Below are 24,696 nucleotides of genomic sequence, written 5' to 3'. Positions count from 1 at the left end.
AAGGTACAAAACAAACTGGTGGATGCCAGAAATCTATTCAGAGAGATAGATTAAGCAGCTGGACTAGGAGGTAGCAGATTCTATAGCAAAATGTAAAGTCATTCACTTCGCTGTAAAATGGGAAAAAATTACATTTTTAAATGATTATAATGTGGCAACCCAATTACTAGCTCACTCGAACCGGCTGACAATTAGCCAGAGACAAAGGGAGATAGCCTCAAGGGGTTTCAGTTACGTGCCTCTCGAAGTATCGAGTGGGGGAGACAGGCTTTAAAGCAAGACTGTGTTTTTGAAATAAACTGATTCTGTGGCTGCAGTTTATCGACTCCGTGTCGTAATTTCAGCGCTGCGCGTAGCACCCCGCTACAATAAGCCATTTAAATGAGAAGAGATATCTGGGTATGAGGCATAAAGTTAAAGTGCATTTAGAAAGCAATTGCTTTTATGAGACGATCCTCAATTTTTGATCTGCAGCATAAATATGCTTGCTCTGGGATAATTGTGGCAGACACTGAATAGGTTGATTTCTGGAATCAGTAGATAGTAATCTGAGGAAAGATGAACTAGGATTAATTTATATTCATTGCCAGTTAGTAATCTTATGAAACTTTAAAGATTGAGAGGGATTGACAAAGTACATGGTGAGCGACTGTTTCTTCAATTTGTAGAATCTAGAACTAGTAGGAATTTAGGATTGAAATTTGTAAATCTCAGGAATTTCCTGGCCCCGTAGAATGAAAGGGTTAAGGATATTTGGGACTTGGATCCCTGGGATATCATTCAAACCTCCTTGCCTGTATCTTAACTTATGCCAGGTCGTTCACCTATCATCTCTCGGCTTGTTGACCATCATTGGTGCCAATTAAGCTCCAGCTTAATTAGTGTTCATTCTTTTATCAAATCTCTCCATGGCTTTTCCTCTTCCCATCTCTATTATCCAACCCCAGAAATCAGAATTATTCTGTTTCTGATTTCTTAAAAATCTTTTTGTGTAATTGTTTGACTGTTGACAGTCTTGCTTTCAAACTGCCAAGGCCCTAAATTCAACTCTGAAATAGATAGATTTTGGGATACTCTGTAAATCTAGTGATTTGAAAATCAGCCAGGAGAGTAGATGAGCTCTGGAATAGTCTGTGATCTTCTAATAATAGTATAGATTCTCAGGGCCATTTAACCTACTCTGACTTAAAGTTCTTGTAAACTGCCAGAACGTATTCTGCGGTTTCCAAAAAAAGCTTTTCCCTACTTCCATAGTTACTGGGCTCTGTCATTTTCCATGTGGCTATGCCTTGATTCAAAAGTAAAGCTATGAATTTTTCAGTGTATTGTGATATATTATCCAGGATCAAGTAAATTTGTTCACTGGAAATTTTGTAAGTTTGCCCTTTAGCCAATTCTGCAGTTCTAGGCATCAAGATTTCTTGGGTAGAATAAAACATAGAAAAGTAATGAAAAATGTATTCAGCCTGGCTCAGATAAAGTGGAAGACCATGTTAGCTTTAATGACAAGTGAGATTTAGTTATTCATAAATACTTGAGTACAATCATATTAAGTTGTATGTATTGTTGGTTAGGGAGAACTACAAAGCATTCTAGATTTAGACAAGACTAATTCCCACGTGATGAGACAAGACTGGCTGTGATAAATTAGGAAAATTAGCGAGTGAAATAATTGATTTTACCTTGAAACAAAAGCAATTTATCCTGAGAGGATTAATGCCCTACATGCTAAATATCACATCATCAGACTACGAAGGAGGTAAAAAGAATAGAACTCTAAAACAAAGCATGTACAAATTCTGGCAACAAAAATGATGATAAAATCTGACAAAGAAGTCATAGGATCAGAATTATGCCATTCAATCTGCTCTGTCTTTCTATCATAGCCGAGTTATTATCTCTCTCAACCCCATTTTCCAGAAATAGAGCTGAAAGAAAGGAGATTGCAAAATGTGTATGGTACATTAAAATTAACACATATAAAAATGGATGCTTGGGTGCAAAAATGAATTTTCAAAGGCAGTTAACATTTATTAAAGTAAGGAAATAGACATTTAACTAATTAATTTACATCAGCATTTAGTGGAAAAGGATGTAGAATGTAAGGAAGTCATTTTACGACATTGGTCCCTCATTTCTTTAGTTATGCTATACTTTATTTGGATTCTTTTATTATTTCTGTTTTTGCACTATCTTAAATTAACTACATATACTTACTGTAATTCATTTACTTTTTCAATATTTATCATTGTACTGCTGCAGTTAATAAGTTCCATGACATATGCCGTCATATTAAACCTGATTCTGATTCATAAACTATACTTACATGTAAGTTTAATCTTTCTTTTAGCTTTGCGACCAAATACATGCATTACAGACAAGGGATCTACGAGAAGAAGATTTTGATAAAAAATCTCAGTGTGGTGAATTGTCTTGAAATATCTAGTTATTTCCTTGATTAGAATTTGTATAACACTCTTGATGTTAATAACTGAAACACAGCAAGAACGACAAGAAATCTTCAAAGTTGGAGCAGACTGAGTACACTTAATGACTACCTAATATTGAGTTAAAGATTAACATGCATGAATTGTTACTCACTATTTAAATATTGCTTTTTGGTTTCTTGGGAGAAATGAGAGTGCCATATCACCCCGTATTGAGATTTATTTCTTGTCAGTCAAATGTAGCATGGCCAAATGTAGCATTGAGTAAACTATTTACTCAGTGCCATAATGTGCCTTCATCTTGAGCAGCCTTTACAATACCAAACTCACCAATATTGTGTGCCAATCAAGCTGTACCATTAATTAATTGAATTGATGCTGTAACAAATATTGATCTCGCCTCAAAACTTTTAAAATTTGGTACTGTGATGACATCAATATACCCATCAAAATTGAATATTTGTCCATCTCTGTTAAGTAGATAGATGTAACGTACTTTTCTAAACCTGACATGTATGTGTAAAGAATTGTTCAAACATCTGTATTGTAATCAAATTCAGCTGAGGAATTCTCATTCTGAAATATGTATATTACAAACACCTTGGATATATATTAAACGTATTTATTCTAAGATCTAGCACTTGTTAAGGTACGGGAATGTTTTTTTATTAAATATGTTCCTGCCTTTAGAATATCTATTATCATCATTCAAGTAGTATTATTTATCTTACATAAATACTAAATGGCCTTGAAACATCTACTTGCTTAAACAGTGTACATTCCTATTTTATTAACTTAAGTTTGTAGTAGTTTAATGATACAACAATTCAATAGGTATTAAGAGTGGGAAGTATAAAATGTTATATGTATTTATTAGGATTTCTGTCCAAATGGCTTCATCTCATATTGAGAACTCTTATTTGTTAACATCTCACGACAATAGATGAGTATTGTAAAGTATGATTTTAAAAAAGCTAGATACAATACATATGATAGATTATATTGCACATACCTGATGTTTGTCTTTTGAACTGACAGTGTTTGTAACAATTTAAAATATGCATTATATTGATTTTCTAGTCAGACCTACGTCAAAATTTATCCCCTTTCATTTAATAATTGTACATATATATTTCATTGTGTAAAGAAACTGTATACTAAAGAAAATTCTAATTTTAAAATTTAATGAAAAATTTATAATATAGTTTTGCAGTTTTAAATAAAAAAGGTTCTAATCGCAACAATATGTTGTAATTATTTTTCGTATATATTCTATTGCTTGGGTAGAAAAAAATACTTTTGAATACATTATTTGATGAGGAATACATTTACAAGTTTTTTTTCATGTGTCTACTTAGTTTAGATTTAATTTTATGCATGCACTTTAACTTTTCTGACATAAATAATAATCAGCTTTCCCAACTAACTCTCTCTGCAAATTTCAGAATACACCAGTTTGTTTTTGAAAATAAACATATTTAAAAAGTGATTCATAGTGCAAATACCTTCAACCCAGAATCAGCCTGATGCTTAACTATGACGATGATCAGAACATGTCAGCCAAAACTCTTATATTTTTAACCTTAGACTTTTATCTTAAATATTAGATTTTGGGATTTTTGGAACAAAAAATGTGAACATAAACTTGAGTGATTTTAATTAAAGGCAGTTATTTACATAATTGAAAAACAAAATCCATAGCAGCTATTGGGCTAGCAATTGTTTGACACCAGTCTGTCTCTGTCATAATTGACTTTCTAAATCATTTGATGGCATCATGACACAAATATTTTGTACTTCTAAACATAAGGTGCTGTTGTTCAAATTTCCAGATCGCCTAGATTTTACTGAGGTGGGCCTCTGGTCAGTGTTCTGCACTCTTCCAAATGAACTTTACCAGGATATGGAAACTAACTTGGCAATCCATTGCAGCCATAAAGCTTTGCAGTTATGTTCAGCATTAATCATTACCAAGCTGAATGTGGTGAAATCAGTAATCAATACTGCCCAAGACTTACCGAACAACATTGTAGGGAAAAGCAGCTTTGAACAAATCGCCACACTGTGGCATCACCGTGTTTAGCATACCTCAATTCCTCAGAAAAAATGTATTATGACTCTCAACAATTTTTATCTGCGCACCATATAAAGCATTATGGCTTGGTATGACAATAATAAACCAATTTACCAAATGTTAAGCTAGGAAGATAGGAAATAACCATTTTCAGGAAAGGGGAATTGTTTGATTGGAAGTCAGCAATAACAGCTAGTAAATCCTTAACTTTCCCTCTCAAGCCTCCTGCAGCTAAATCGTTAGCCAAATTGCATTACAAAAGGGGAAATTGCTAAACAAGCTGTTGAAAATGAAACCACTAGTAACCAAACTTTACAGATTAACTTTGCATTAATAAAGTTTGAATATAGAAAGAAAAAAATCCAAGGTTACTCATGAATCTATCCCCTTTTGTACCTGGTCAGAGTGGAAAATCAGATAAGAGACGGTGCTTTGAGACATTGCCATTCTGCAACTGCAATCTGAGCAGTGCAGCAGCAGTAAGCAGTGAGACGTAACACTAATACTTGTCAATGTTTAGGATCTGTATTAATCTCTGTAGCTGAAATTGTTCCAAATTTGCTTGTGTTTTGATAGATAGCCCAGCAAGGTTACAGCCATAATCTTTTCAAATATTATATTGTGCAGATAATGGACAAGACATTGGTCAAGCAGTGCCTTTTTTCTGGTTGACTCATGTCCCAGAATGGCTGAAGCAAAGTTTTTTTTTAAGCATTAAGTCTATTCCTGTGTCAATTAGCCATTGCCTCAGTTTGTGTTGAATTTATATAAAACCTTCCACATCCTCCCAACAAAACAAAAAAATATTGACTGGGAAACCTCCCTCCACTCAGATCTTTATATATCCCTCAGAAAATAGGCAGGACATTGGTTTGATGTCTGAACCAAAAGATCACACTGTTCTGTACAGAGGGAGCTCAGGGAAACCGGCATCAAATTCCCTGTGTGTGTCCTCATACTTGGCGATAATAAAGGATTCTGATTCTGATGATAGCACCTGTAAGGCACCAGATAAACTACAATCAACATTTTGAGATTGAAGTATGGTAGCACATTGCAGGAAGAATGTACTTTAAAGCACTGGCAGCTCAAATTCTTCCTCTGAGGTCCTAGTCTCATACTGTTGAATGAAAATCCAAGTGGATATGGTTGCTCCCATGAGCTCCCCCACAATTCTCTTTCCTGTCTTCCAGCAGCCGCCAAGTTCCGTCATTTATGAAATCTTTGACAGGAAGGTGCCTATTAACGTATGCATGTCTAAGAGAAATTATTTATCAACTCATCTGAAACCATTGCAAGTCCTTTAACATAGTCCGTAACTCTTAAGTAGACTGGAAAATCTACTCAGTGCAGAAGGTCTGATACAACATGGCATATGCTTGTTTGGTTTATCGGAGTTTCAAGCCATGTTAGTAGTACAAAAGAGCTTGTCATCCAGTATGCAATAATAGGGTAACATGGAGACTATGGGATGCCGAAATAATTCAAGTATCCAAAGGGCCAGTCAAAATAAAGGAAACTCAAATGTCCTTGTTAAAACTTGTTAAAATCAGAATCAGACTTTAATCGCCAAGTACCTATGCACATACAAGGAATTTACTTCCGGCAGATGTCAATCTAACATTTCACACCCATCATTCAGAGGAAAATACAAAAGCACATGTAGATCTTATTTTCAAACAGTTGGCATGTTTACTGTTTCCTCCTGAATTGGCTTCATTATCTTGACCTGCTGAAAATTTATTGGGCAGCTTTTATTTTGCATTTATACAATATGATGATTCATTTTCAGCTCTGGAGAAAGAACTGGCCTTAATTTACATCTCCCACAAGAGGTGGCATTTCTAACAGTATAATGCTCAGAAAAGCACAGGATATCAGCATGGTTTATGTTTTAAAAATTTGTTCTAGATCTTGTATTTGTGTCCTCTGCACCCAGAGTTGGTAAAACCTAAAGAGTGCAGCTAAACTATCATTTCTGATGATGTAACTTATGACTCTTACAAATAATCATGTCATTAGAATTTAACCAGCAGAGAACAACAACATGATGTTATATTGTAAAAGGCAAAATACGTCCAATTCTTTCAATCATTTGTTGAAAACTGTTTGTAGTTAATCTAACCATATAACAATTACTGCACAGAAACAGGCCATCTTGGCCCTTCTAGTCCGTGCCGAATGCTTACTCTCACCTAGTCCCACCTACCTGCACTCAGCCCATAACCTTCCATTCCTTTCCTGTCCATATAACTATCCAATTTTTTTTTTTTAAATGACAAAATCGAACCTGCCTCTACCACTTTTACTGGAAGCTCGTTCCACAATCTAGTATCTAGTACTTGGTCTATAATTTTGTGCTCTCATTTATGATGTTGAAGTTCATTGCCAAGATGATACAATATTTCCTTACAAACACTTGAAAATGCGTAATGAATATTTGGCCTTTTCCTGAGGAAAATTATGGTAGATAACATTTTTTTCAAATGATCTACTGCTCTAATTCCACAACAATGAAATTATAAACACAAGAATAAGCAGAGAAAACAAAAGTATATAAGTTCAACTTGCAGAATTTATTTTGGTATAAGAGGCAAGTTTTAAAACCACAGTAATAGTTTTAATATGGTTGCAATAATTGCTTAGATTTTTCCAGGAAATGTGCCTTGTTCCAACTGATCATCCCATTTCTTTATCTAAAAGTACAAAATAACAATAGTTACTTCACAGTAAATAATTTAATGGATTCAGTAAAATTTCTGATTTTAAATTGATCAGCCTATTTTCTTCAATAAATATAAAATGAAATGCTAAATGTGATCAATTTAAAGTATTAATTTAAAAATTTAAAAACTGGTTTTAACTGGTTTACAAATGAAATAGCCAGTATGATTTTTAATTTTATAAATGCAGATTATTGCATCACTTACCCATGAAATGGGGCAGATTGACTTGAACACCCTGTGATACCATTCACAGGGAGAAGTATCAACACCTTTTGCAGTCAATGCTTTGGTACAACGATGGAAATCTGTAAAACAATTGCAAATACAGCTTGGCCATAATTATCCAATCATATTCTGTCCTGCCCAGACTCAATTTTGAAATTGACTTTCCTCAATATTATAAACATGTTGATGACACAAAGGTTGGAGGTGTTGTGGATAGTGTGGAGGGCTGTCAGAGGTTACAGCGGGACATTGATAGAATGCAAATCTGGGCTGAGAAGTGGCAGATGGAATTCAACATAGTTAATGTGAGGTGGTTCATTTTGGTAGGTCAAATATGATGGCAGAATATAGTATTAATGGTAAGACTCTTGGCAGTGTGGAGGATCAGAGGGATCTTGGGGTCCGAGTCCCTAGGACACTCAAAGCTGATGCGCAGGTGGGCATATGGTGTATTGGCCTTCATTAACCGTGGGATTGAGTTCAAGAGCCAAGAGGTAATGTTACAGCTATATAGGACCCTGATGAGACCCCACTTGGAGTACTGTGCTCAGTTCTGGTCACCTCACTACAGTAAGAATGTGAAAACTATTGAAACGGTGCAGAGATTTACAAGGATGTTGCCTGGATTGGGAGCATGCCTTAAGAGAATAGGTTGAGTGAACTTGGCATTTTCTCCTTTGAGTGACAGAGGATGAGAGGTGACCTGATAGAGGTGTACAAGATAATGAGAGGTATTGATCGTGTGGATAATCAGATGGTTTTTCCCCAGGGTTGAAATGGCCAACACAAAAGGGCACAGTTTTAAGGTGCTTGGAAGTAGGTACAGAGGGGATGTCAGGTTTAAGTTATTTTTTTTTTAAAAAGTGTGGTGTGTGCATGGAATAGGCTGCCAGTGACTGTGGTGGAGGCAGATACAATAGAGTCATTTGAGAGACTCCTGGATAAGGACATGGAGCTTAGAAAAACAGAAGGCAATGGATAACCCTGGGTAATTTCTAATGTAAGTACATGTTAAGCACAGCATTGTGGGCCGAAGGGCCTGTATTGTGCTGTAGGTTTTCTGTATTTCTGTTTTTAAAGACTGTCTATCTTATGACACCTTGTCAAAAGCCTTTGCTAAGTTCTACGAAGGCTATTACAAATTGCCCAGTCTTAGATGATTCATCTTCAAAAGCAAATTTCCTTAACAAATCCAAGCTGACAGTTCTTCAAGAATCTATGTTTCCTATGTAGATTAATATTAATGGTACAATTATGCTATTGTCAAGATTTGTTTTCAATAATTTGTCCTCCATGTCCTACAAGGCTGACTTATAGTTAAGAAGTCAACCCCTTTCTTTTGAATAAAAGCAGTTCTGCAATTGTAGTTATCCAATCCCTCACACCATACCAGAAATGATTGGAAATTGAAGCTCAGGGCCTCTATTCCCTCTCTTAACAAGATTTTATATGGACTCGATTTATCTACTCATAAAAATACAATACTCTTGAAATCTTACCCATGCATCTTCTGTAATTTAAAATTGATGCAGTACCTACTCATTGGTATTTCTCAAGTTTCTTTTGCACTCCAAATACTTTGATTTCCAGAGGCCTTTGGATTTGAATGCCACTCTTGATCTGACTCCTACTTGCCCTAAAAACCTGCTATCTCTGCCTCAAATGCTTGTTGCTACGGTAAAACTAAAAAAAAATTCAAGTAACTGTTTCCAGAATACTTTGGTAAATTATATTAGACAGCCTTCACCAGACTGAACTTTACCTACTTATTTCTTCCCAATAACAATCTAACTAAATGACCAAACTTTCTGCCATAATGGTCTCTTATTGGATATTTTCCCCCTGGTTTCACTCATTAAAGTTTCCACAACAGCTTCTCCTTTAACTGAACACTCCACACTAAGTTCTAAATGTAAGAAGTTGGTGTTATTACCACCAATTTTATTCCAGTTAATTGGCATGGCTAAAAATTCCTTTTATTCCTTCCCATTATTACTGTACTCAGAAATCTGCCTACATAACTCCTCTTCTCACTCCCTTTGCCATTTTACTTGGAGGAGGGTAGATAGCATGAGGCAAATTTATTTACTAACTTGTGACACAAAATGCTGGACGAACTCAACAGATCAGGCAGTATCTATGCATAATGGACGGTTTTGCCAGAGAATACAAGCTCCTGGGGCTTGTTTTAAACAGCAAGAAAATCGAAGTCCTGTACCAACCTGCTCCAGATCAAGCTCCTCACCCTCCAATCACCAAATTCACAGCATCCTTCTGCAGGACACTGATCACTTCCCATACCTTGGCAGCGTACTTTCTTCAAGAGCCAAGATTGATCTTGAGATAAATCGCAGAATAGGCTCTGCAAGTGGAGCTTTTGCCAGGCTGAGAAAGAGTTTCTGAAGATTTTTTATCAAGACCAACACTAACCTTCTTGTCTATAAAGCTACAGTCCTCCACTCCTGCTATATGGAGCAGAGTCATGGACAACATACACTTAAAATCCCTAGAAACTAGCATCCAAGATGCCTCCAAAAGATTTTGAGTTAGCTAGTAGAACAGGTGTATTAAATCCAGATTTCTGGAGGAAGCTAACGTTAACTCCATAGCTACAATTGTAACTCAACACCAATTGAGATGGGTTAGCCACATCATCCATATGACTGACTCCCACCTCCCTAAACAACTCCTGTTTGAGAAACTCAAGGATGCAAAGTGCACTCCTGGAGGGCAGAAAAGCAGTTCAAGGACAGTATCAAGACCCACCTGAGGAAGTGCCACATCAACCTGAATGGATGGGAGAAATTAGCACAGGATAGGGAAAGCTGGAGAAGGGCTGTCTATGAGAGGACTGCACAACTCAAAGAATACCTCCACCGTGCCGCTAAGACTAAGCAGCTTCAATGTAAGGACAGACTGGGAGATGCCCAACCAGCTATACCTTTCACCACTTCAGTGACCTACACCTGCCAACACTGAATAGGACTTGTGGATCACGGATCAGCCTCTTCAGTCATCTCAAGACCCACAAGTGACCAGATCAACCACCATAAGAATTATACTCGACTACAAGTGATCACTCTTGATGATGATAATGAAAAGGAGTAAGCAGCTGACATTTTGGGCCGAGACCCTTTATCAGGACTGATCCTGGTCATGAGTCCTGAAGGGTCTTCACTGAAACATTGCTTGTTTACTATTTTCCATTAATGTTGCCTGAACTGCTGAGTTCCTCCAGCATCTTTTGTGTGCGGCTTGGATCTCCAGCATCTGCTTTTTTCTCATGTTTATTTACTACTTCCTCATTTCAATTAATAATCCCTGATGGTCAATATTTAATTAACTAATGCTCCAATCTCCCTACTCTCACTAATTTGAAAACCAAGCAGAAAATGTTTTTCTTGACTTTTTAAAGCAATGTTTCTGTACATACTACTTTCTTCCATGTATTCTCAATTTGTTTCCCTTGCATGATACTGCATTATACATTAAACAATACACTTTTGTTGTCTAGCTTCTTCCCAAACTTAATTAAATTTCCAAACATGCCTATGTTAGAGAGGATGCTGATTAGTGTATTCAGCTCTAAAATAGGAATACTATCATAACTATCTCCCTACAAAATGAAACAGAAGTCAAGCTGTTCTCCCAATATTTCAAATTAAGCAAAATAGTGAACAAAATTAAATATTTAAGACTGAAAAATTATGATGAATTCCAAACTGTTTTGAACACTCAATTATTTGTTACATTACTTTGATGAATACATAAAATTCTTTAGATGGTTTGACATTACTAATATGTCCATCCATATTTCCAACTAATTTAGACACCTAACATAAGTAGCAAATTTCCCAAGATGATACCATTGAGAGATTGATCCATCCAACTTCTACAGCTCCTAGCTCCCTTAGAACCAGTTCCATTCCCCATGAGAGCCCCTCCTGCAGCATCTCTCTAGTTGGGTAATATATATATTATCCTCCTATTTCTGTATTGTTAAACAGCTACGAAATCATTTTATCTTCAAGTAGTTATTTCCTGACCATTCTGTTGTTATTTTGTAACTTAATAAAGTAGATCTTTTCCAAGAAGTGACATCAAATGTAGTCAATTTTGTTCTTACCATAACTACATTATGAACTCTATTGCCAAAATCTTCTGCCACGGATATTTCTTGGTTCTATTTGCCTAGTTTCACACATCTTTTTTTTTTATTAGTTTTTTCTATACATTTTACAAATTAAAAAAACCCAAATCACAATAAGGAACATTGATACAGTGCAAAATTAAGCATACAATGACAATATGCTACAAAGGAAGAGAATTTAACAAAAAAGCACCTAAATTAAAGACAAGTAAACTTAGTATCCTCCCCAAGTCCCACAAAACAAAAAAAAAAACTCCAGACCAACCACAACACAATATAGAGAATATAAATCAGGACAATCAAACTCCCAGACTGTGAATACACTTAGCAACAGAGGATAATAATGCCTACTACCAGAAAAAAAAGGGAGCTGAAAGCAAGGGACCGAAAAGAAAAAAAAAAGTAAACCCTAGTCAAGAGGAAGGTTATGAAAGTACTCGATAAAAGGTCCCCAGACCTTATGGAACTTTAGATCCGAATTAAGAACTGAATAATGAATTTTTTTGAGGTCCAAGCAGGCCATAATGTCGTTAAGCCATTGAGCATGGGTGGGCGGAGCAACATCTCTCCACCTAAGGAGGATCAAGCGTCTAGCCAGGAGAGAGGCAAAGGATAATATTCGGCATTTGGTCGGACTCAGACGTAATTCTGTCTCGCCCCAGAAACCGAACAAAGCAATTAAGGGGTTTGGTTCTAGGTGCTGATTCAGAATATACGATAACGTAGTGAAGACATCTTTCCAAAATTTCTCCAAGCTAGGACAGAACCAGTACATATGAATGAGAGAGGCCACGCCCCTCTTGCATTTATCACAGAGCGGACTAATGTTAGGGTAGAATCGAGATAGTTTAGATTTAGACATATGGGCTCTATGAACAATCTTAAACTGTAAAAGGCAATGGCGCGCACAGACAGAGGTTGAGTTAACCGATTTGAGAATCGAGTCCCAGCTCTCACCAGATAAGGAGGTATTTAAATCCTGCTCCCAGGCCATTTTAATTTTATCCACAGGGGCCCGTCGTAAGGCTGCTAATTTATCTCAAATTATTGCTATTAAACCTTTACCTAGTGGATTAATGGAAAGAAGTAAGTCCATAGCATTTTTCGCTGGCATTTCAGGAAAGTTAGGAATTAAAGGAGCAATAAAGTGTCTAATTTGGAGATATCTAAAAAAATGAGCATTGGGCAGATTGAACTTTACAGAGAGCTGCTGAAAGGAAGCGAAGCGATTATCAATGAAAAGATCTTCAAAATGTCTAATGCCCTTCCTATACCAAACATGGAATGCTGAATCATACGTAGTAGGTAAGAAAAGGTGATTATGTATGACAGGGCTGGAAACGGAAAAACCATGGAAACCATAGCATTTCCTAAACTGAGCCCATATACGCAAAATGTGTCTAACAAGAGGATTAGCTATTAATCTGGACAGACTACTAGGGAATGCAGAGCCAAGAAGTGCAGAGATAGATAATTCTTTAGTGAAGCTCAACTCCATTGCCACCCAATTAGGGCACTCGGGTTGGCCATGGAAGAAAGACCAAAAGGTAGCACAACGTACATTAGCTGCCCAATAATATAAACGAAAGTTAGGTAAAGCCATGCCACCCTCTTTTTTAGATTTTTGGAGATGGATTTTATTAATTCTAGAGTGCTTATTCTTCCACAGATATGACAAAATAATAGAGTCTAAGGAATCAAAAAGAGATTTAGGAATAAAAATTGGGATAGATTGAAATAAGTATAAAAATTTGGGGAGAACATACATTTTAACAACATTAATACAACCTACCAAAGACATAGATAGAGGTGACCATTGTACCAGACTCTGTTTTATAGTATATGAAAGATTGGCAAAGTTTTCACGAAAGAGATCTTTAAACTTCCTTGTGACTGTAATTCCAAGATAAGTAAATTGATTATGGACTACTTTAAAAGGGAGATCACGAAATGTTAGTTCTTGTGCTTCTTTATTAATTGGGAAAAGTTCACTCTTATGTAAATTAAGTTTATAGCCAGAGATCTGGCTAAACTGGTCAAGAAGTGAAAACATTAGAGGTAAGGATGTAGACGGATTTGAGAGAAAGAGTAATAAGTCATCAGCATAAAGAGAAACTTTGTGCTCAACACCCCCTCTCCAAATCCCGGTCAATTCAGGACAATTTTGAAATGCTATCGCCAAAGGTTCTATAGCCAGATCAAAGAGAAAGGGACTTAAGGGGCATCCCTGACGGGTGCCACGTTTGAGATTAAATACCTGGGATTTCTGAAAATTAGTTAAAACAGAAGCAGTAGGACACAGGTACAGCAATTTGATCCAAGAGATGAAACTTTGACCAAGGTCAAATTTTTCTAAGACTGCAAAAAGGTAGTTCCACTCTATACGATCAAATGCTTTCTCCGCATCGAGGGAAATAACACATTCAGGAATCCCAGTTGGAGGTGAGTATAAGATATTAAATAAACGCCGAATGTTAAAAAAAGGGAGACGGTTTTTGATAAAACCTGATTGGTCAACAGAAATAATGGAGGGAGTGACGGTTTCTAATCTATGAGCCAAAACTTTAGCTAAGATCTTTACATCAACATTGAGCAAAGAAATCGGCCTATACGAGGAACACTCTGTTGGGTCTTTGCCCTTTTTTAATAGAAGAATAATAGATGCCTCATTGAAAGAGGGTGGCAATTTGCTGTAATTAAACGAGTCAGATAATACTGAAAGTAACTGAGGAGAGAGAAGTGAAGAGAATGATTTATAAAATTCCACAGGGAACCCATCAGGTCCAGGAGATTTCCCTGAGGACAGTGCAGAGATTGCAAAAGATATTTCTTCTGATGATATAGGCGCATTAAGTTTGGCTTTAAAATCAGATGAAAGTGAGGGAATATTCAGATTCTTTAAAAATTGATCAACAGAGATATTGTCATTCAAAGATTCAGAGGAATAAAGCCGAGAATAAAAATTTTTAAATGCGTCATTAATTTCTAAATGGTCCGATGTAAAGTCTCCGTTCTCCTTCCGGATCTTTGTAATATGTTGTTTGGATTTGGAACGCCTCAGCTGATTGGCTAGAAATTTACCAGACTTATCCCCATAAAAGCGACTCTTGCTTTCGAGAAGTTGGCGTTCGACAGGTTGAGTAGACAGAAGATTAAATTTAGTTTGGAGTTCAACACGCTTCTTGTATAGTTCAGGGTTCTTAGTTTGAGCATATAGTTGATCCAATTCTTTAATCTGGTTAATGAGGTCTAATCGATCTGCACAGGATCTTCTGTTGAGATTTGCTGTGTAAGAGATTATTTGACCCCTCAGATATGCTTTCATGGCATCCCAGACAATCTGGGATGACATTTCAGGTGATGTATTAGTGTTAAATTAAAAGGTTATCTGATCCTTAATAAATTTTAGAAAATCATCATCCGATAATAAAGTTGAATCAAACCGCCAGTGTTTATTCCTCTGAGGGAGACCAGGAAAGTTCAGAGAGAGAGAGTAATTGGGGCATGGTCAGATATCAGTATACTCTGATAGTCACAAGAGTAGGCAAATGGAATAAGTTGGTTGTCGAGTAAGAAATAGTCAATTCTAGTGAAGGTATGGTGAACATGTGAAAAACAATAATCCCTCTCAGTAGGATGAAGGAAACGCCATATATCAGAGATACCAAAATTAGAGAGAAACGATTGGATAGCCAAGGCAGATTTAGTAGGTGATCTGGTAACAGAGGACGATCGATCCAGATTAGGATCTAACCAACAGTTGAAGTCACCACCCAGTATAAGAGAGTATGAGTTTAAGTCTGGTAGTGAGGAAAAAAAATGTTCAAAAAAGTTAACATCATCAAAGTTGGGGGCATACAGGTTTGCTAGTGCAACTTTAGTGTTATATAGTTTACCAGAAACAATAATAAAACGGCCATTTGTATCAGATATTTTATTATGGAGTTCAAAAGGAATATTTGAGTTAATAAGAATGGAGACTCCCCTAGCTTCAGCGGCAAAGGATGAGTGAAAATGCTGACCCGCCCACTTTGACAGAAGCCAGGAGTTATCATAACAACGAATATGAGTTTCTTGAAGGAAAGCAATGTCAGCTTTGAGTTGTTTAATATGTGAGAATACCTTCCTCCTTTTAACAGGGTGATTCAATCCCTTTACATTCCAGCTCACGAATTTAAGTGCACTAGCCATTATCAATTACTAATGCATAAAAGACAGCAGGCATATAAAAAGTCAAGCTATACAGTAGCAGTCTGGGAGCAGAAATGTAAACATAGATTCATAAAATCAAAACATAAACATGTCCTGAGCAATAAAGAAAAACAATAAATACAGTGAGTGATGTTGGAACTGGAAAACCCCACCCACACAACCCAAAACTAGACGGCTACCAAAAAAAGCAGCTAGCTCTACCAAAAAAATTAACCCAAATATAACTTCCAGATCTGTGTCATTAACAGCAGTTCCGTATAAATACTATAGCAAATAGTGACTAGTTTATGCACTAGAAAACATAACTACAAATTGGAACATCTTCTGCAGAAATATAAAACTTAATACAGAGAAAATCGGAAAAAAACCAAAGCTAACCTACCCGTGAAAAATTATGGAAGAATAAAGTAAGAGAAAGGGGGGAAAAAAGGGAGGAAGGGGAAAATTATAAATTCAAAAAAATAAAAAATAAATCAGCAATTAAACTGTGAATCAACAAACAGGGAGGCCTTCAATAAAGACTTCAAACCTCCAAAACAAGTTAGAGTCAGTTGTAGAACTCTATAGATAAAGTTATACAAGAATAAAATAGATTACACAAGTACTATTTAAACGTCCATAGGGAAACATTAAGCACAGAATGTCTATTTAAAAAAGACACACCAAATCCAGGGAGAGATTGTCAACAGCCCTTAGAGTTTCAATGAATAATGTCTGAGTGATTCAAGTAAAGTCTGAGTCCAGAAAAAGTAATTTTACTACGAGAAGTACTTATCCACCATTTTAGGAGGTCCGATCGGGTTCCAAAGATCACTGGATAGCCGGAAGACTTGCAACAAATGCCTCAGCCTCCTTCACTGACAAAAGCCACTCATATTTTCCAGTATTAAGCTTGATTCGTAAATCGGCAGGATTGCGAAGAGAGGGTTTAAAACTACGATCATAAAGCACTTTCATTACGCCTTTAAACTCTGCGCGCATCTTTAAGGTCTGGGGTGCAAAATCTTCCAAAAAGCGAATGATTGTATTTTGGAAAGAAAAAGTACCTCTGCGACGTGCCTCCATAATCAGACGGTGTTTTACCTGGTATTGATGAAAGCACAAAATTACCGGTTGCGGGCGGGAGCCCAGAATTCCGGGGGGAACGTAGACCCTGTGTGCCCTTTCGAGCTCAGGCAGGTTCAGAAGCAAATCTTTCCCAAATATCTCAGAGAAACTCGGCGAAAAACTTCATGGTTGATCCCTGTTCGGTGGCCTCTGGCAACCCAAGAATTCGGAGGTTACAACGTCTGCTGCGATTTTCGAGATCCACCATTTTGGAAAGGAGTTTGTTAGATTTTTCCTCTAGGCTGGAACAGAGAGTCTCCAAGTATCGAACACAACTTTCTAAATCTTCAGAAGTCGAATCGATGCGAGATAAGTGTTCAGCATGCTTGTCCACTTTATCGTTGATCTGATCCAGTTTGGCTTCCAGCTGTTTGAAAACGGTTCTAAATTCCTTTAAAATTTCGTCTCGGAGCTGTTCGAGCGCAGCGCGGGTCTCAGCCGAGAGAGCCGGAGCTTCCTTTCTCCCGGATTTAGAACTCTTGCTAGACATTGTAAGGTAGATGTGTTCACAGGCAAGTAAAAGAAACCAAAAAAGTTCCTAACTAAGGTTTAAAAAATGGAGACATTTAGTGCAAAGATAGCGACAATAACGGAACAAAAGTTCGGAGCAGCTAAGCAATCGCCATCTTACCAGAAGTACCACACATCTTATTTTGATGTGCATATTAATCTTTGTGAGCTCCCTAAAATTTAACTGCAGGACCCAATTTCTTCCTTCCACTTAACTCAATGGATCATGAGCTCCACCCCGTTCCCTGTCCAATGGCAACCCTCTATCCTTACAAACTCTCAACTTCACAGAATGTTTTGTAGCCACTGTAAGATCCCTAACCCTATTACAAGAGGGAGAAATCGTCCTAGAATTGTATTTGCAGCCACTCCCTTAATTATAGAATCACTTTTGCTTTCCTGTTCTTCTTCATTTACTGTACACCTAAACTACCTATACTGGCATGGATTTTGCATTTATTCTGAGCTAAGTGTAGGTATGGGACTCCTTGTTTGTCTGTTGGTCACCCTCTCTCTGACCGTCTGCAAGTGAGGTGTCCACCTCGTGAAAAATCTTCTAATGCCTAACCTAGTGAATAGATTACATTGATATCAACTGCTGCTGAAAATTCAAAGCCAAAACTTGGCCACACTATGGATTCCAGTTAAGTGGGACACATCGGGACCAGTACATTTTGGCCCAATTAAGCTGCTGCCACAATTATTCAAGATACATAGAAATAGTTTTTTAAAAAAAGACAATACCGCTTAACCGAGTTACAAGTACATAGTGTCCCAATTCAGCAGCATAGTGAATGGTGAGAGGTCCTGGTAGAGTCAATGTGGAGATAATGTTTCTTATGGTGGCAGAGTCTAAGACCAGAGGACACATCCTCAGAACAGATCCTTTTAAAAGATCTTATCCTTTTAGAATGGAGATGAGGAAGAATATTTTTAGCCAGAGAGTGGTGAATCTGTTGAATTTGTTGCTGTGGAGGCCAAGTCTTTAAGAGTACTTAAGGCAGAGGTTGATAGATTCTTGATTGGACAAGGCAATATAAGGAGAAGCCAGGAGATTGGGGCTGAGAGGAATAATGAATCAGCCATAATGAAATAGCAGAACAGACTCAATGGGCCAAAGGACCTAATTCTGCATCAAAAAAAAGAGAGTACAGAGAAGATTTACTAGAATGTTACTGGGTTTCAGCATCTAAGTTACAGGGAAAGGTGGAACAAGTTAGGTCTTTATTCTTTGGAGCATAGAAGGTTGAGGGGGGACTTGATAGAGGTATTTAAAATTATGAGGGGGATAGATAGAGTTAACGTGGATAGGCTTTTTCCATTGAGAGTAGGGGAGATTCAAACAAGAGGACATGAGTTGAGAGTTAGGGGGCAAAAGTTTAGGGGTAACATGAGGGGGAACTTCTTTACTCAGAAAGTGGTAGCTGTGTGGAATGAGCTTCCAGTAGAAGTGGTAGAGACAGGTTTGATATTGTCATTTAAAGTAAAATTGGATAGGTATATGGACAGGAAAGGAATAGAGGTTTATGGGCTGAGTGCAGATTGGTGGGACTAGCTAAGAGTAAGCGTTCGGCATGGACTAGAAGGGCCGAGATGGCCTGTTTCTGTGCTGTAATTGTTACATGGTTATATCAGTTGACCTAAATAAATAACAAGCAAACGCAACAGGTGCTATTTAAATCTGATCACTCCAAGCATGATCACGTGACTGAGGCTAGTTAGAAACTGTCCAAATCTTCATTTTGGTATGCTCATTGTATGGCGTGTCTTGAGCATCTAAAACCTGGCGGTTTCATCCCTCTCCAGGTTGTTTTTTTTTAAAAACGAGGTCAAGTTGTTAGCTTGACACTCAACCCAGGACCGGATGGCGAGCGTGCAAGGGAGCCGTCCGGATTCGAACTCGGGACCTCTCGTCCTGAAGTCCAGCGCTGATGCCACTATGCCACCAGCCGGCCAAGATGATTGTAGATACCTTCAAATTCTTCATTAGTTCCTAATTTGCTGAAATACTGAAGTTGTTTCATTTTCACTCCCAGCAGTTTATGACATCTCCAAGCCTGAATGCTTGAAATCAGTGAGCAAAACAATTCTGAATTGTCTTACTGTTTATTTCAAGCCAGCTATCAGTGACAAAAATAACTGATTTTTGAACCCAAACAGATGCAACTGACACTATTTAAAAACTGTTTGCTCTAAGCATGGTGTGGTGTCTAATGGCCACAATACGTGCACACAACTGATGCTAATTAGAAGTTGTTCAGCAACAGTTTCCTGTCCCAATTCAGCAGCATAGTGAATGGTGAGAGGTCCTGGTAGAGTCAATGTGGAGATGATGTTTCTTATGGTGGCAGAGTCTAAGACCAGAGGACACAGCCTCAGAACAGATCCTTTTAAAAGATCTTATCCTTTTAGAATGGCGATGAGGAAGAATATTTTTAGCCAGAGAGTGGTGAATCTGTGGAATTCGTTGCTGTGGAGGCCAAGTCTTTAAGAGTACTTAAGGCAGAGGTTGATATTCTTGATTGGACAAGGCAATATAAGGAGAAGCCAGGAGATTGGGGCTGAGAGGAATAATGAATCAGCCATAATGGAATAGCAGAACAGACTCAATGGACCAAAGGACCTAATTCTGCTCCTATATCTTATGGTCTTAATTTACATTAATTCACTCTGACATTTTAGAGTGCCTATTTATGCAGCAAAACCAGAGCATTTGAGGACAAATTGAATTTGCTAATTCGGAGCAAGTAAATGTGCAAAAATACTGTTTTTGAAGGTCAAATTAAAACAGGTAACAGTGACTTCCTCTTCAGCTCCCACATCATACATGGAAACCAAGAAATTTTATAACACAAGAGGCCCTTGAGTTGGGGTTGATCATGGATGTTGCATCGCAGCTGTCTACGTGATTCACAAACCAGGGCAGTACCATATGGAGAGCAAGCTGTTGCCCATGTAGCAAGCTTCACCTCTTCGTGCACCTGATGAACCCAAATGAACAACAGAGACCAATACAGTTTGGCATCAGCAGCATCACAGGAGTTGCCAGTGTTGAATTCAACATAGGACTGCCTTAAGGACTCCAACTCGGGACTTTTCCTCAGGGTTTACTCCCAAAGCCTTGGCCGTGAGCGAATAGAGCCCCAAGGTAGCGGAGGTTTGAGATCAGAATTTTCCTTCTCCCAGATGAAATGTCAACCAAGCTGACAAGCCCCATCTGACCAAAGCAACCGGTTTTAAAGTGCCAGTAACTCATCTTTGCTCCTTCTCCTTTCAGTAGAAATAGTTTTGCTAGGGTTAGTAGCTAAGCCACACATGAAGGCAAGGACCTGGACTTGGTCGTTGGAGGCTATTTGAGATGCATGCCATCGACAGCATTTACTAGGTAGTGGCAGCTTATTTCCACGACCACCTTCGGCTGTAGCAACATTAAGGAATCAGACACAGACGTTTATAAGAAGATGCAATGGGTATATGTGAAATGCAATTAAATTTCTTGGGAGAAGTGCTCAAGTAAAACAATTAGACGCCTGTCACACAATACATAATCTATCATTTTCTCTTCTGGGTCTTTGTATGACAATTTGCTATTCTATAGACCTATCCATGTAGAATGAGGTCCAACATATGACTGGTACCGTGATAAGGCCTAATTCAGTTCCAGTTAAAGAGGGTTTCCAGTCATGGACACCTGCTGCATGTACGAAGATACTTGCCCATCAAGCAATTTTCAGACACAATACGCTTTCCATTAAAATCTCTAAATCCTCTGTGATCATAACCTCAAGAGTAGCTAACTTAATCAACCAGTATACACTGGAATTAAAGCCTCACCACCAACTCATGGTAGGCTTCTCTTATGTGTCCCAACTAACACATTCCTGTGACTTATCTTCAAAACAGGAATGGCGTTTATCATGTTAATGGCACATGATGCATGGGCCTTAAGTATAACAGAGTTTCACAGTAAACAGCCTCAAATAAAATCCTATTGCCCCACTCCATATACACATTATTCATTAAGCATACTTTCCTGAGCCCAGTCAATTTCTAAGCTCAAGTCTCAACAGAACATTTTCTTACCAACATAATTTTGGAAGCAGTTCCTGGTTTGGTTTTGATTAGGAAACCTGGCATCAAAAGGAGCAGTCTTATAGTTCTTCAGCTTGTCCTCAATAGTGTCTCCCATGGTGCCTGAAAAAAGATTTGGAAAAAAAAACTTTTTACAGAGCATATTTTCTAAGTTTTTTATCTGAAGAAGAATAAACACAAAATGCCATTTGGATAACAGGATGTCAAAAAGGCTCTGCAGTTTCACTGAAGGAAGTTGCTACAGGTGTCTTTCTGCATGTCAAATTTAGTGGCCAGCTGCTAAGCCTCATTCCTCTTCACCTCTCATTTCCCTTTGAGAGAATCTAAACAGGAAGCCTAGATCACAGCCAGAGTAACTGCCACCAACATATGTGTAACACAAGACAAGCAGTCACAGGTCCAGATGATGCTGGAGATCGTTCTTCCTTTTGAATATTTTTTGAGTAAAGCCATCATGACAATTTACAACTGACATTAATGAAATGACAAAAACAAGATTCCCCCCAACCAGCAGATCACAACCGTTTGAACAATTAATGTATCTTAAGTATATGAAAGCAAAATAAATCAAACTCCAGCTTAATAAGTAATTATTTCAAAATACCATTACCCAGGATTTAAATACCTTCACTTGAATTCAAAACATGTTGAAAAATAAAAAAATATGGGTTGTATAAATTTAACCAACGTTTGACAATTCAAACGTGAATCAATGCACACAGTATTATCAAAGAAAGATTACTTTCCATTTTAGAGATTTGAAAGAAACAGACTCCAAGTTCTATGTATGTTATTTTTCTAGTACTGTACTTGCGCAAAAGCCCATCTGACTACAGAGCTAATTGCACCTCAAAGTACATTGAAAGCTCTGGTGCGTACACAGGGATCTGCAGTGATATCAGCACTTTTACGAGGGTTTACTCTGTGAGAGTTTTGCATCAGCGATTTAGTAATGTTCTTCCCCATTTTAAATAAATATAATCCGGCAGTCCTTTGGGGTTGAATTTTACTACATGATGGCTCAACGCAGTTCCGCTTAATTGAATTTCGAGGCCACGAAAGCTTGGACATAAAACTCTAGCCTTCTTGCTCTTATTGTTTAAATAAGTCATCAATTTCCTATGAACCATTCTTTGTGCACAGTTCCTGTTTACAGTTCGCTATTCGCGTATCAGTTTTAACACCCAATGACTGGAATCTCTGGCGCCACCATCTGATTCATATGTCCACATAAGGTTATTTCTCCACAAGGAAAAGGAATCATGATTATTTCTTAATAATTTACCGTATAAACCATGAAATCAAATGTCCGATCAAAATCCCTTATAGTAGTTCGGAGCATGACAGTTGTGTAAAGAATGTCATTCCGTTCAGCGCTCTTTAAAAAAGCCAAAGCACCAAGTGAATTTATGTTTTAGAAACACTTGCAATAAGGTTGAATCGCAAAATAAAATTTTATGTTTAAAGGTTCCATCAAGTTTGAACCCGTCTTCTTTAACTCTTATCAGCAAAACTGCCGATTCATCCTAGCACTGTTGCGCGTTTCTAGGACAAGCAAGGCAAACTAAAATTACGCAAATTAAAATTCCAGAATGGGATGGGTAATTCTGGACGATGGTCCTTGGGGCTATCCAAGTGTGGGGCATCCCCACGCTGTTAGGTCGAGGGCCCCAATTTCTCAAGGTCATTGTTAAGTACAACCGCAATCGATGGCCAAACACACGGCACCATCCCCTATCCTCGATAGGTGACCCGAGTGTCTCCCCGGGACCCAGCCCACCCCTACCTGTGGCACTCAGAGCGACCCACTCCCACCCAGCCCTTCCCCGGGAGAAACATCGCGAACCGTCGGACTCACGGCCGGCTCAGAACTGCAGCGACTCGCCTTCACTTCCTTCCTCACCGCTGCTGCCCGACAACCAGCGGTGGCTCCGTGCGCCGTCGACAATACTGCATGGCGGAGCAGGCGGGGTAGGGCAATGGGTGAGAGGGTAGGGAAGTGGGCGGGGGTTGGGTTGAGGATGGAGGGTGCAGGGAAGGGGAGAGGATGAAGGTTGACGGGGATGAGGGGAGACAGGTGGCAATGGAAGGGGGTGGTGAGTGGACGGTTGAGTACAGGAAGGTTAGAGTGGGAGTACAGACCAGGTAATCACTAACTCACGCACCTGCCGCTCTCAATTTAACACAACTCCGGAGATCGGTACCTTTCCCTGGCCTCAGCTGGCTCTGCGTCAGTACACCGCCCTCGACGATCAAGTCCAAGTACAGACCGGAAAGGGCGCGACGCCTGCGGGCTGCGGGTCGCGAGATGGCGGCGAGCGCCACGTGCCGGACTTGCTCCCTGTCACCTTCCCACGAGAGCGGCGGCCTGGCTCACTCGAGGGGCCGGGGGCGACGGTAACGAAACAAACCCTGGCTGGGTTCAGGGAGCCCCGCACGTGGGCAGCGGTCGGTGGGTGGGTGGGTGGGTGGGGGGGGTGGGCCTCGAACTCTCCGACCCACGCTGCAATTCTGTGGCCGGCGTTAGCCAAGCCGGCTGGAAGTGAACGCGGGAAGGTCCGCAGATGCTGGAAATCCAAAGCCACACACACAAAATGCTGGAGGGACTCAGCGGGTCGGGCAGCGTCTATGGAAATGAACAGAAAGTCGACGTTTCGAGCCCAGACCCTTCTCCAGGACTGAGAAGGAAGGGATGATACACCAGATTAAGTTCATTTCTATAGATGCTGCCTGACCTGCTGAGTTCCTCCAGCATTTTGTGTGTTGTTTTGAAAATGAACCTTCCTCCCACCGAAACCAAAACCATGAGCACCATTTCAAGTTAAGGATTCAAGCCTGTCAACATCTTTGCTACCAATTCCCAAATATGCTCCCACGTCCTCAGGGCCCATTTAAACAAATCTATTTAGAGATACAGCACAGAACAGACTCTTTCGGCCCAGAGAGTGGAATCACCCAGCAATCAACCTATTTAATCTAGTCTAATCTCAGGACAATTTACAATTTCCTTGTCTCAATAGAACAGTGAGAATACCATTAAAGTTCACAGGCTTCCCAGTTATCTCAACCTCCTCCTACCTCATCTGGAAGGATTCCCATCAATTTCACTCATTTACTGTTCTGGCCATGAGACTTTCCACAGTTGTTTCTCTT

At 38.7% G+C, this 24,696-nt stretch overlaps 2 protein-coding genes across 7 annotated transcripts in view; one reads left to right on the top strand and one right to left on the bottom strand.

Annotated features, from left to right (window-relative positions):
• The window catches only part of katnip (katanin interacting protein), a 126,868-nt gene extending 123,191 nt beyond the window's left edge, over positions 1 to 3,677 (top strand). For both annotated transcript variants that reach the window (XM_073060829.1, XM_073060830.1), the window contains one exon: positions 2,351 to 3,677. In XM_073060829.1, the coding sequence (XP_072916930.1) occupies positions 2,351 to 2,406 (56 nt within the window). In that variant the 3' untranslated portion in view covers positions 2,407 to 3,677. The remainder of the gene's footprint in view (positions 1 to 2,350) is intronic.
• Positions 3,678 to 7,078: 3,401 nt separating this feature from the next.
• Positions 7,079 to 23,905, bottom strand: LOC140735597 (cytochrome c oxidase subunit 6B1-like). 5 transcript variants are annotated; one of them, XM_073060827.1, is made up of 4 exons: positions 23,748 to 23,905; positions 21,535 to 21,645; positions 7,452 to 7,552; positions 7,079 to 7,217 (listed from the first exon to the last, which is right to left on the bottom strand). In XM_073060827.1, exons 2-4 carry the CDS (start codon positions 21,638 to 21,640, stop codon positions 7,164 to 7,166), a joined length of 261 nt encoding a protein of 86 aa, XP_072916928.1. In that variant the 5' UTR covers positions 21,641 to 21,645; positions 23,748 to 23,905; the 3' UTR covers positions 7,079 to 7,163. The 5 variants fall into 5 exon arrangements, with proteins under 5 accessions (XP_072916928.1, XP_072916924.1, XP_072916927.1 ...); XM_073060823.1 differs by having other exon boundaries at positions 23,709 to 23,899; XM_073060826.1 differs by lacking the exon at positions 23,748 to 23,905 and adding an exon at positions 23,390 to 23,689.
• Positions 23,906 to 24,696: the final 791 nt, after the last annotated feature.

This window comes from Hemitrygon akajei, chromosome 11 (genome assembly GCF_048418815.1).
Source record: "Hemitrygon akajei chromosome 11, sHemAka1.3, whole genome shotgun sequence".
In the NCBI taxonomy this organism is placed as follows: Eukaryota; Metazoa; Chordata; class Chondrichthyes; order Myliobatiformes; family Dasyatidae; genus Hemitrygon; species Hemitrygon akajei.
This window is presented reverse-complemented; position numbering and strand designations above follow the sequence as displayed.